The following is an 11,823-nucleotide window of genomic DNA, read 5'->3' as shown; positions in this document are numbered from 1 at the left end:
TAGAAAATGGCTGTATTACAGGTGTACTCCCTGGCCAATCTTCTTCGAGGAAGTTCCGCATGAAAGACTCATCAGTTACGCTCAAAGTTGTGGAGATTTGTAATAAAACTTGAGAGTGGATAAAACACTGGCTCAAGGGTAAACAACAAAGAGTACTCATCAGAACAGTTAGTCGAAGTGATGGGAAGTACTAAGGGTTGCTTCAGGAGTTGATGCTTGAAACCCCATTGTTTTCAATTTACATAAATGAACTACATTCCGAAACTCATACAAAATGGTCAAATTTAAAGATGATATCAAACTGGGCGGGGAAATGGAATCGGAAAAAAAAGGCAGCTTAGAAATTACAGAACAAGTTGGACAAAATATCTGAATGGGCAGAGCAATTTTAGATTATATTTAATGCAGACAAATGCAAGTACTCCATAAAAGGAAGGAAAAATAGGCAACACACATACTCCATGAATGGTTTTGACATAGCTAAACATTTAAAAAAAATAATGTGGGCATTGCTGGCAACGCCAGCATTTATTGCCCATCCCCAATTGCCTTTGAGAACTAGGGTGGTGAGCCGCTTTCTTGAACTGCTGCAGTCCGTGTGGTGAAGGTACTCCCACAGTGCTGTTAGGTAGGGAGTTCCAGGATTTTGACCGAGCGATAAAGGAAGCTGAAACAGACCTATGAGGCTTAGTCGACTTGATGCTTAAAAAATTTCCAACCAATGCAGGGTAGCAATCAACAAAGCCAATTGTATGTTAAAGTACACAGCCAAAACAGTCAGAGGAAGTCATGATCAAACTTTAGAAACCTCTAATGCACAAGAACATAAGAAATAGGAGCTGGAGTAGGCTATTTAACTCCTTGAGCCTACTCCATCAATCAATAAGATCATGGCTGATCTGATCTTGGCCTCAAAGCCACTTGCCTGCCCGCTCCCCATAACCCTCGACTCCCTTATCATTCAAAAATTTGTCGATCTCCACCTTAAATATATTCAATGACCCAGCCTCCACAGCTTTCTGGGATAGAGAATTCCAAAGATTATTGATCCTCAGAAGAAATTCCTCCTCATTTCTATTTTAAATGGGCGACCCCTTATTCTGAAACTATGCCCCCTAGTTCTAGATTTCCCCATGTAGGGAAACATCCTCTCTGATTCTACCCGGTCAAGCCCCCTCAGAATCTTATATGTTTCAATAAGATCACCTCTCTTTCTTCGACACTCCAATGAGTATAGGCCCAACCTTTCTTCATAAAATAATCCCTTCATCTCAGGAATCAATCTCGTGAACCTTCTCTGAACCGCCTCCAATGCAAGTATATCCCTCCTTAAATAAGGAGACCGAAACTGTATGCAGTACTCCAGGTGTGGTCTCACCAATAACCTGTACAGTTGTAGCAGGACTTCCCTACTTTTATACTCCATCCCCTTTGCAATAAAGGCCAACATTCCATTTGCCTTCCTGATTACTTGCTGTACCTGCATGCTAACTTTGGGTTTCATGTACAAGGACCCCCAGATCCCCCTGTACCACAGCATTTTATAATCTCCCACCATTTAAATAATAATTTGCTTTTTTATTTTTCCTACCAAAGTGGATAATCTCACATTTTCCCACATTATACTGAATTTTTCCCACTTAGTCTATCTATATCCCTTTGCAGGTTCTTTGCGTCCTCTTTACAACTTGCTTTCCCACCTATCTTTGTATCATCAGCAAATTTGGTTACATTACACTTGGTCCCTTCATCCAAGTCATTAATATAGATTGTAAATAGTTGAGGTCCCAGCACTGATCCCTGTTGCACCCCCATAGTTATAGTTTGCCAACCTGAAAAGGACCCATTTATCCCAACTCTGTTTTCTGTTAGCCAATCGTTTATCCATGCTAATATATTACCCCCAACCTCGTGAGCTCTTATCTTCTGCAGTAACCTTTTATGTGGCACCTTATCGAATGTCTTCTGGAAATCCAGATACACGACATCTGCTGGTTTCCCTTTATCCACCTTGCTCATTACATCCTCAAAGAACTCCAGCAAATTTGTCAAACGTGATTTTCCTTTCATAAAACCATGCTGACTCTGTTCAACTATATTATGATTTTCTAAATGTCCTGCTACTGCTTCCTTAATAATGGACTCCAGCATTTTCCCAATGAAAGATGTTAGACTAACTGCTCTATAGTATCCTGTTTTCTGTCTCCCTCCTTTCTTAAATAGGGGCGTTACATTTCGGCTTTTCAATCCGCTGACCAGAATCCAGAGAATTTTGGTAGATTACAACCAATGCATCTACTATCTCTGCAGCCACTTCTTTTAAAACCCTAGGATGCAGATTACACTTTGAATAGTACATCCAGTTCGAGTCGCTGAGATTCCTGAGACATTCAAATGCTGGAACCAGTGCATAGAAGTGCTAACAGGCTGATTCCTAGAGGTAAGGGGACTGAGTTATGGGAAAGTACCAGGGCTGTTTAGCCGAGAAGGGAAGTATTTGAGAGGTGATCATATAGAAGTATATAAGATTGTCAAGGGAATGGAAAAAGTAAATACAGAATATAACTTTAAATTAAATTGCAAAAGTAGAACAAGGGAACACAGGTTCAGACTAGTAAAGGGTAGGTTTTGGACTGATTAGGAAGTTCACCATGCAGCGTAATTAGTATGTGAAAAAGTCCTCCAGCTGGAGTAATCGAGGTAAAAAAACCTTGGAACTATTTAAGAAATGATTGGATGCTGCAACACGAGGACCTCAGGATCTTCCTGGATACATAAATTAAGCACCGCCCAAACCCGTAACCTCCACCGCCTAGAAGGACAGCAGGTCCGCTCTGCCTAGTAGTTACGGGGAAATAACCTTCTGAAAATCGCAGGGAAGAACTTACTGTCCCATTCCCCACGTCACTGTGGCCATTCTGCACGAGTTGTCGGAATAGCTGAAGCGAGTACACAGCTATTTTAGGTATTTCGAGTATGATGTCAACAGGACCCCGATGCCATTTTATGACTCAACTGAGTGAACCTGCACATTCCACCCGATATCAACTGGTGATCCAGCTAAAGAAGAGCCAAAAGGAAAGTACTCAACAGCCCGGATTTTGCGGTCAGCACACTCGCAATTCACCTCGCCGACAGCTTCCCACAAAATATTTACAGGTTTCTCAGCATCAATTTACTCTAATCCGGTGTTTTTTCCAGCGTGGCGTCCTTTACAGGTGATCTGTGGTGTGTGTGAGAAACAGCGAAGCTCTTCAACCAGTAAGACCAAGAGCCTCAGAGTCCAAACCAAGACGTATAAAGCAGGAAAAATAAATTAGATTTAAATGATGTGCAGAAAATAAATACAGATTGGCAATGGGATTAAGGGAGAGATATAAAAGAGACAGACAGAAAAAGTAAAAATAAGGTTTATTTTAATTTTTTTTTGAATCTCCAACCCTAATTTTCAGGAGGACAGGAAAAAGAGTGGGAGAGCAATAGTGATAGGGGATTCAATTGTAAGAGGAATAGATAGACGTTTCTGCGGCCGCAACGAGACTCCAGGATGGTATGTTGCCTCCCTGGTGCAAGGGTCAAGGATGTCTCGGAGCGGGTGCAGGACATTCTGAAAAGGGAGGGTGAACAGCCAGTTGTCGTGGTGCATATAGGTACCAATGACATAGGTAAAAAAATGGGATGAGGTCCTACGAGACGAATTTAGGGAACTAGGAGCTAAATTAAAAAGTAGGACCTCAAAAGTAGTAATCTTAGGATTGCTACCAGTGCCAATGCTAGTCAGAGTAGGAATCGCAGGATAGCTCAGATGAATACGTGGCTTGAGGAGTGGTGCACAAGGGAGGAATTCAAATTCCTGGGACATTGGAACCAGTTTTGGCGGAGGTGGGAATAGTACAAACCAGACGGTCTGCACCTGGGCAGGATCGGAATCAATGTCCGAGGAGGAGTGTTTGCTCGTGCTGTTGGGGAGGAGTTAAACGAATATGGCAGGGGGATGGGAACCTATGCAGGGAGACAGAGGGAAGTAGAATGGGGGTAGAAGCAAAAGATAGAAAGAAGAAAAGTAAAAGTGGAGGGCAGAGAAACCTAAGGCAAAAAGCAAAAAGGTCCACATTACACCAAAATTCTAAAGGGGCAAAGTGTGTCAGAAAGACAAGCCTGAAGGCTCTGTGCCTCAATGAGGAGTATTCGGAATAAGGTGGACGAATTAACTGCGCAGATAGCTGTTAACGGGTATGATATAATTGGCATCTCAGAGATATGGCTCCAGGTGACCAAGGCTGGGAACTGAACATCCAGGGGTATTCAACATTTAGGAAGGATAGACAGAAAGGAAAAGGAGGCAGGCTGAAATTGTTGGTTAAAGAGGAAATTAATGCAACAGTAAAAAAGGACATTAGCTTGGATGATGTGGAATCGGCATGGGTGGAGCTATGGAATACCAAGGGGCAGAAAAGGTGAGTAGGAGTTGTGTACAAACCACCAAACAGTAGTAGTAAGGATGGGGACAGCATCAAACAAGAAATTAGGGATGCATGCAATAACAGTACAGCAGTTATCATGGGTGACTTTAATCTACATATTGATTGGGTTAACCAAACTGGTAGCAATGCGGTGGTGGAAGATTTCCTGGAGTGTACTAGGGATGGTTTTCTAGACCAAAACGTCGAGGAACCAACTAGGGAGCTGGCCATCCTAGACTGGGTGATGTGCAATGAGAAAGGACTAATTAGCAATCTTGTGCGAGGCCCCTTGGGGAAGAGTGACCATAACATGGTAGAATTCTTGATTAAGATGGAGAGTGACACAGTTAATTCAGAAACTAGGGTCCTGAACTTAAGGAAAGGTAACTTCGATGGTTTGAGGTGGTAATTGGCTAGAATAGACTGGCAAATGATACTTAAAGAGTTGACGGTGGATAGGCAATGGCAAACATTTAAAGATCACATGGATGAACTTCAGCAATTGTACATCCCTGTCTGGAGTAAAAATAAAACAGGGAAGGTGGCTCAACCGTGGTTAACAAGGAAAATTAAGGAGAGTGTTAAATCCAAGGAAGAGGCATATAAACTGGCCAGAAAAAGCAACAAACCCGAGGACTGGGAGAAATTTAGAATTCAGCAGAGGAGGACAAAGGGTTTAATTAAGAGGGGGAAAATAGAGTATGAGAAGAAGCTTGCCAGGAACATAAAAACTGACTGCAAAAGCTTCTATAGATATGTGAAGAGAAAAAGATTAGTGAAGACAAATGTAGGTCCCTTGCAGTTGGATTCAGGTGAATTTATAATGGGGAACAATGAAATGGCAGACCAATTGAACAAATACTTTGGTTGTGTCTTCACGAAGATACAAATAACCTTCCGGAAGTACTAGGGGACCGAGGGTCTAGTGAGAAGGAGGAACTGAAGGATATCCTTATTAGGTGGGAAATTGTGTTTGGGAAATTGATAGGATTGAAGGCCGATAAATCCCTGGAGCCTGATAAGTACTCTGGGATGCAGACTAAGGAATTGGCCCTCGAAATAGTGGATGCATTGGTATCATTTTCCAACAGTCTATCAACTCTGGATCAGTTCCTATGGACTGGAAGGTAGCTAATGTAACACCACTTTTTAAAAAGGGAGGGAGAGAGAAAGCGGGTAATTATAGATCGGTTAGCCTGACATCAGTAGTGGGGAAAATGTTGGAATCAATTATTAAGGATGAAATTGCAGCGCATTTGGAAAGCAGTGACAGGATCGGTCTAAGTCAGCATGGATTTATGAAGGGGAAATCATGTTTGACAAATCTTCTGGAATTTTTTGAGGATGTAACTAGTAGAGTGGACAAGGGAAAACTAGTGGATGTGGTGTATTTGGACTTTCAAAGGCTTTTGACAAGGTCCCACACAAGATTGGTGTGCAAAATCAAAGCACATGGTATTGGGGGTAATATACTGACGTGGATAGAGAACTGGTTGGCAGACAGGAAGCAGAGAGTCGGGATAAACAGATCCTTTTCAGAATGGCAGGCAATGACTAGTGGAGTGCCGCAGGGCTCAGTGCTGGGACCCCAGCTCGTTACAATATACATCAATGATTTGGATGAAGGAATTGAGTGTAATGTCTCCAAGTTTGCAGATGACACTAAACTGGGTGGCGGTGTGAGTTGTGAGGGGGACGCTAGGAGGCTGCTGGGTAACTTGGACAGATAGGTGAGTAGGCAAATGCATGGCAGATGCAGTATAATGTGGATAAATGTGAGGTTATCCACTTTGGCGGCAAAAATGCGAAGACAGAATATTATCTGAATGGCGGATGATTCGGAAAAGGGGAGGTGCAACGAGACCTGGGTGTCATGGTTCATCAGTCTTTGAAAGTTGGCATACAGGTACAGCAGGCAGTGAAGAAAGCAATGGTAAGTTGGCCTTCATAGCTAGGGGATTTGAGTATAGGAGCAGAGAGGTCTTACTGCAGTTGTACAGGGCCTTGGTGAGGCCTCACCTGGAATATTGTGTTCAGTTTTGGTCTCCTAATCTGCGGAAGGACGTTCTTGCTATTGAGGGAGTGCAGTGAAGGTTCACCAGACTGATTCCAGGGATGGCAGGACTGACATTTGAGGAGAGACTGGATCAACTGGGCCTTTATACATTGGAGTTTAGAAGGATGAGAGGGGATCTCATAGAAACATAAGATTCTGACGGGACAGGGCAAGTTAGATGCGGGTAGAATGTTCCCGATGTTGGGGACGTCCAGAACCAGGGACACATTCTTAGGATAAGGGGTAGGTCATTTAGGGCTGAGATGAGGAGAAACTTCTTCACTCAGAGTTGTTAACCTGTGAAATTCCCTGCCGCAGAGAGTTGTTGATGCCAGTTCATTGGATATATTCAAGAGGGAGTTAGATATGACCCTTACGGCTAAGGGGATAAAGGGGTATGGAGAGAAAGCACGAAAGGGGTACTGAGGTGAATGATCAGCCATGATCTTATTGAATGGTGGTGCAGGCTCGAAGGGCCGAATGGCCTACTCCTGCACCTATTTTCTATGTTTCTATGTTTCGGATGGAATGAGGCTCCATATTTGTAAAATTAATTCGAGAGATTGTTCAGCAATCATTAACATTTGTCATGCCATTAAAAATGCATTTACTCCTGAATGCACCAGCTCAAACTTTTTCAGCCGTTTATAGTCCGGAACAAGCAAGTTCACACCATTGCAGTCATTTCAATGGCGAGTCTATTGGCATGGATCCTGTTGAGGAGCAGCAACTTCCAGATTTCTGTGTTTAACTACGCATGTGCGGAGGCCAGAAGTTGCTGTCTCAGTAGTAAAGATGAGCACTGATAGCCTCACCATTAATATTACCGCAAACTCTGGGCCATGAGGAGCAGGAGTGCTCCACAAGAATAACCTGGGATGCATTGGGTTCATTCCCCCCGCCATTCCCACCCCCTCCGCTCACCCAGCATACCATCCACCATCGGCACACCGTGACTGATGTGTACCATCTACAATATGCACTGCAGCAACTCACCAAGGCTTCTTCGGCAGCACCTTCTAAACCTGCGACTTCTACCACTTAGAGGGAATAGGGTAGCAGGTGCCTAGGGAAACCACCACCTCCAAGTTCCTGTTCAAGTCACACACCATCCTTGGAAATATACCGCCGGTCCTTCCTCATCGTTGGGTCAAAATCCTGAAACTTCCTCTCTAACAGCACTGTGGGAGTACCTTCAAGGATTGCAGCGATTCAAGGCAGCGGCTCACCACCTTCTCAAGGGCAATTAGGGATGGGCAATAAATACTGGCCTTGCCAGTCACACCCACATCCCAGTGAATGAATAAATAAAGATTTTTTTTTAAATACATTTATTTCTCATTGTTTTCCTGTAAACAACGAACAGGAAAGTAGAAAGTGAGTGACCTAGTATTTTACAGGTTGCAAAATGATTCTGCATACTCAATCACTGTGAAGCTGAAGTAGAAAAATTAACAATTTGTTTCAGCACAGTGTACCAATTTTGACACGGATTATTTTTTGCAAAGACAACAATTGACCTAATGGCATTATAGATATGCACCGTTGCAACAATGACAATTCATTGTAAGAATTTACTGTATTACCTGGCTGGTTAGAAAGAGGGAACGTGTATACAGACTGTGAAACAGAAGAATTGATAGGTGCTAGCTTTGTCACAGTCTGTTTCTCAGGAGGCACCGGAAGGTGGCAGAACTTCCCCGTTGAGTTCGATGAGCACCAGCACTTGTCTCTTCCAATGCAGTATCCTCCATTCAGGCAGGGGATCTGGCAAAAATCTACAACAGAAGTATAAGGAAGTCATTAATGGGAACACTTGCTAATTTAGTTGATTTATAGATCATCTGGACAAACTATTTCCTGCTTTTGACAGCTTGTTGATGCTACTTAAGGGTCAAGAACAGGATGTTTCATTTGTGATTAAGAAACTTTTCTGAAAGGTAATTAACAGCTAATAATTGCCTTTCTTTTGATTTTTACTTGGTTCCTTATTAGATTACTTTTACTCTCCTGCTTATTATTTAATGATGGTTAACATTTTGTCACTTTATTTTTATCACTCTGCTGTCAGGCATTACCTCCCCCCCCCCCCCCCCCCCCTGTCCCCACACTCTCTCTGGTAGTGAAGAACAACTGGACTAGGGACATCTCAACAATAACCACCACTGGTGCTCCTCTACCAACAGCAAAAGGTTTTCCAGAGAATCAGTGTTATACTTTCCTGGTTAAGAACTACTCTACTGTACTGAGATATTTTATTAAGTGGCAATAGTGACAAGCAAGTTTGAGTAGCACAAAGTCAGAAGCTACTTGGTAGGTTCCCACTCCCTTGTATTTTTATTAATTTTGGCTTTTCTATTTAAGCACTACTCCACATTCCCTCCCTACCTACGGCAAAGTTTCCCTTGACAACTCGGCTAAGATTGCAAGGTCACCATGCGGGGCATGAACAACTCAAAATTACCTGCAAGATATGAAATCACTTAAAGGTTGCATAATGAGGCAAATAATGCATGCATCACTTTGAAAGCGCCACATTGATTTGTGATTATCAGCCTTTCCAAAGGCTGTCTGGTGAGAGGAGAATTAGTGATGGGTGGAAAATGGGAAACCTAATGTAGAAGCATGAAATTGAATCTGTGGGAAACTGGGAAAGCACCACTGCCCCTTGTTTGATGGCTGCTGAAGTAGATGTGCTTTTACAGGAGTTGGGAGTGAGGAGGGTTGTCATGGTTGGCACTCCAGGACATCCTCTCCTAAACAATGCTGCTGGCATGAGGAGGCAGCACTTGCTCCCAGGATAGTATCACATTTTGTCCCCCTCAAAAGACTGAGCTGCCAGTTAGAGAGCGGGAGCAGGTAGCCAGGACAGTAAAAGATGACCCGTCAACAGCTACAGGTCAATTTAATGATGCAACACAGAGGTACAGGTCCACATCCATCTTGTAGCATCCCCTCCATCTCAGCAAGGCAGCGGAAACTTTTTGCTGCCAATGTGAAGAGAAAGCACTCAGGGTTTCTTTGAACTGATCAGACTAGGGCACAAAATATACATCTTACAAAATAACAGTGCGTGTCCAATGACAGACAAATTGTCAGATCTCACTTGAGGGAACAGCATAATTGAGTGAGGATGAGGTACTGGTACAATGTCAAGAATCTTTGGAAATACCCAAGTAGTTGTACATAGACATCTGGGGCAAGGACAAGTGGATGCCAAATGCCTCAGATGTAAGGGCACATGCCTTTCTTGCCTCCACAGAAACTCCTCTCCCTTATCCAAAATTAGGAGTGCCATTGGAATGCCAAAGGAATTCCCATGCAGACCTCTTTGTTTGCTACAGGTGAAATAAGCAGCTTATCACAAGTTTGCTAGGAAAGGAATGGTGGAAAATCTTTCAAAGCAAAAATTTGGAAATGATGCATTCAAATTCCAATCAAGATATCAAATAAGGCAATTTTTTTTTTAATATCGACATTTGTAACCAACAGTAGCAAGACCAACAAATATGCCCAAGACCACAAAACTATAGTGTATCTACCCGTCTCCGCCCTTGCCTCAGCTCATTTGCTGTTGAAATCCTCATCCATGCCTTGGTTACCTCTAGACTTGACGATTCCAATGCAATCCTGCTGGTCGCCCACGTTCTACCCTACATAAGCTTGAGGTCATCCAAAACTTGGCTGCCCATGTCCCAACTCGCACCAATTTACTAGTTAAGCGATGCCCCGAATTCAAAATTCTCATCCTGGTTTTCAAATCCCTCAATGGCCTCACCCCTCCCTATCTCTATAAACACCTCCAGCCCCACAACCCTCAAAAATATCGGTGCTCCTCTAATTCTGTTCACTTGAGCATCCCTTGTTTTAATTGCCTAGGCCCTAAACTCTGGAATTCCCTGTCTAAACATCTCTGCCTCTCTTTCCTCTTTGAAGACATTCCTTAAGAACATAAGAAATAGGAGCAGTAGGCCATTTGGCCCCTGAAGCCTGCTCCATCATTCAATAAGATCATGGCTGGTCTGATCATGGACGGTCTGATCATGGACTCAGCTCCACTTTCCTGCCCGAACCTATCTCTTTGACCAAACATTTGGTTATCTGCCCTAATTTCTCCTTTTGTGGCTTGATATCAAATTTTTTTGTCTTCAATACTCCTGTGAAGCACCTTGGGATGTTTTACTACATTAAAGGCGCTATATAAATACAAGTTATATTTGTTGTTGTGTCTGTTTTATACAGCACTAATAGAATTACATAGGACCGGATTTTCCAGTCCTTTGCGCTCCGGGTTTTGCCCTGGAGCGGCGTGAAAGGCAGCATTCAGGTCTCCTGCGCCCCATCGCGATCCTCCGGTCCATTTTCGCAGCGGTGCTGAAGAGCTGCGCCGAATGTGCAACGCCTCTCATTGCGACACCGGCAGGAGTTTGGACTTTACCCCGACCCGTCCGCCGGAAGTGCATCCACAATGACCACCTGGGAAATCAGTACGGTCCAGCATAGCTGGCGCCGCAGAGGAAGTTAAAGTATTACAAAAGTAAGTGATTTTTTAGTGATTTGTGTTGTGGTGGCATGGGCAATGTTTCGGGAATGTTTTTGTGGGGTTTTTGTTTGAGGTTTTTTTTTCCCTCTCCCCTACTAGGCCTCTCTCGGAGCGCACAAGGCCTGGCAATTTAGTTTGCGAGTTTCCCATTTTTGCACCACGAAAAGTGTACAACCCCTCCCATTCGCGCTGCACCCACTGATGCAGGGCCCACTTGCCAAAACTTCCTTTCCAAAGCGCAAACTATTCCCGGCCGGTAACTTTCCCGCCCCACCTCCGTTTTCACCCGAAAACAGAAAAGCCTAAAATCCAGCCCAAAGAATCTAAACCACAAACTTTTGTACAGAGCCAATTTGCATATGACTGACTCAAATTACTTGGTATAATAAGGCATTAGTACGCTTGCAGCAAGGCTGAAAGAAAAAAGGAAATTTTTCATGGCACTGAATTTAGTCTTCGCCTGCTTAACTGATTCAACATCGTACTCTTCTGACAAGCATGGGTGCACTCTCAGAGCTGACCATTCTTGAATCTGTCCCATCTATTTTAAAATCGCAATACAGGAGGTAGCCATCCCTAAAGGTAAACTCTTACTCCAGAGAGCCCAGAGTTTGAATTTCACTCTAACTTATATTTAAACTGAAGCAAGTTTCGCTGGTCCTTGGTCAGGCTGCTAGATGGAGCACTCAATTGGGTAGAGTGGAGATGAGGGATAAAAATATTTAAGAAATGTACCTCTTTTCTGTAGCCCAAAATCATCT

General features: G+C 43.4%; 1 protein-coding gene across 2 annotated transcripts in view; it reads right to left on the bottom strand.

Moving 5' to 3' along the window:
• The window catches only part of LOC139263461 (latent-transforming growth factor beta-binding protein 2-like), an 857,891-nt gene that overhangs the window by 589,465 nt on the left and 256,603 nt on the right, over positions 1 to 11,823 (bottom strand). For both annotated transcript variants that reach the window (XM_070879584.1, XM_070879586.1), the window contains exon 7: positions 8,106 to 8,297. In XM_070879584.1, the coding sequence (XP_070735685.1) occupies positions 8,106 to 8,297 (192 nt within the window). The remainder of the gene's footprint in view (positions 1 to 8,105; positions 8,298 to 11,823) is intronic.

Source organism: Pristiophorus japonicus, chromosome 4 (genome assembly GCF_044704955.1).
Source record: "Pristiophorus japonicus isolate sPriJap1 chromosome 4, sPriJap1.hap1, whole genome shotgun sequence".
Lineage (NCBI taxonomy): Eukaryota > Metazoa > Chordata > Chondrichthyes > Pristiophoridae > Pristiophorus > Pristiophorus japonicus.
The sequence above is the reverse complement of the archived record's forward strand: the minus strand, read 5'-3'. Positions and strand labels throughout refer to the sequence as shown.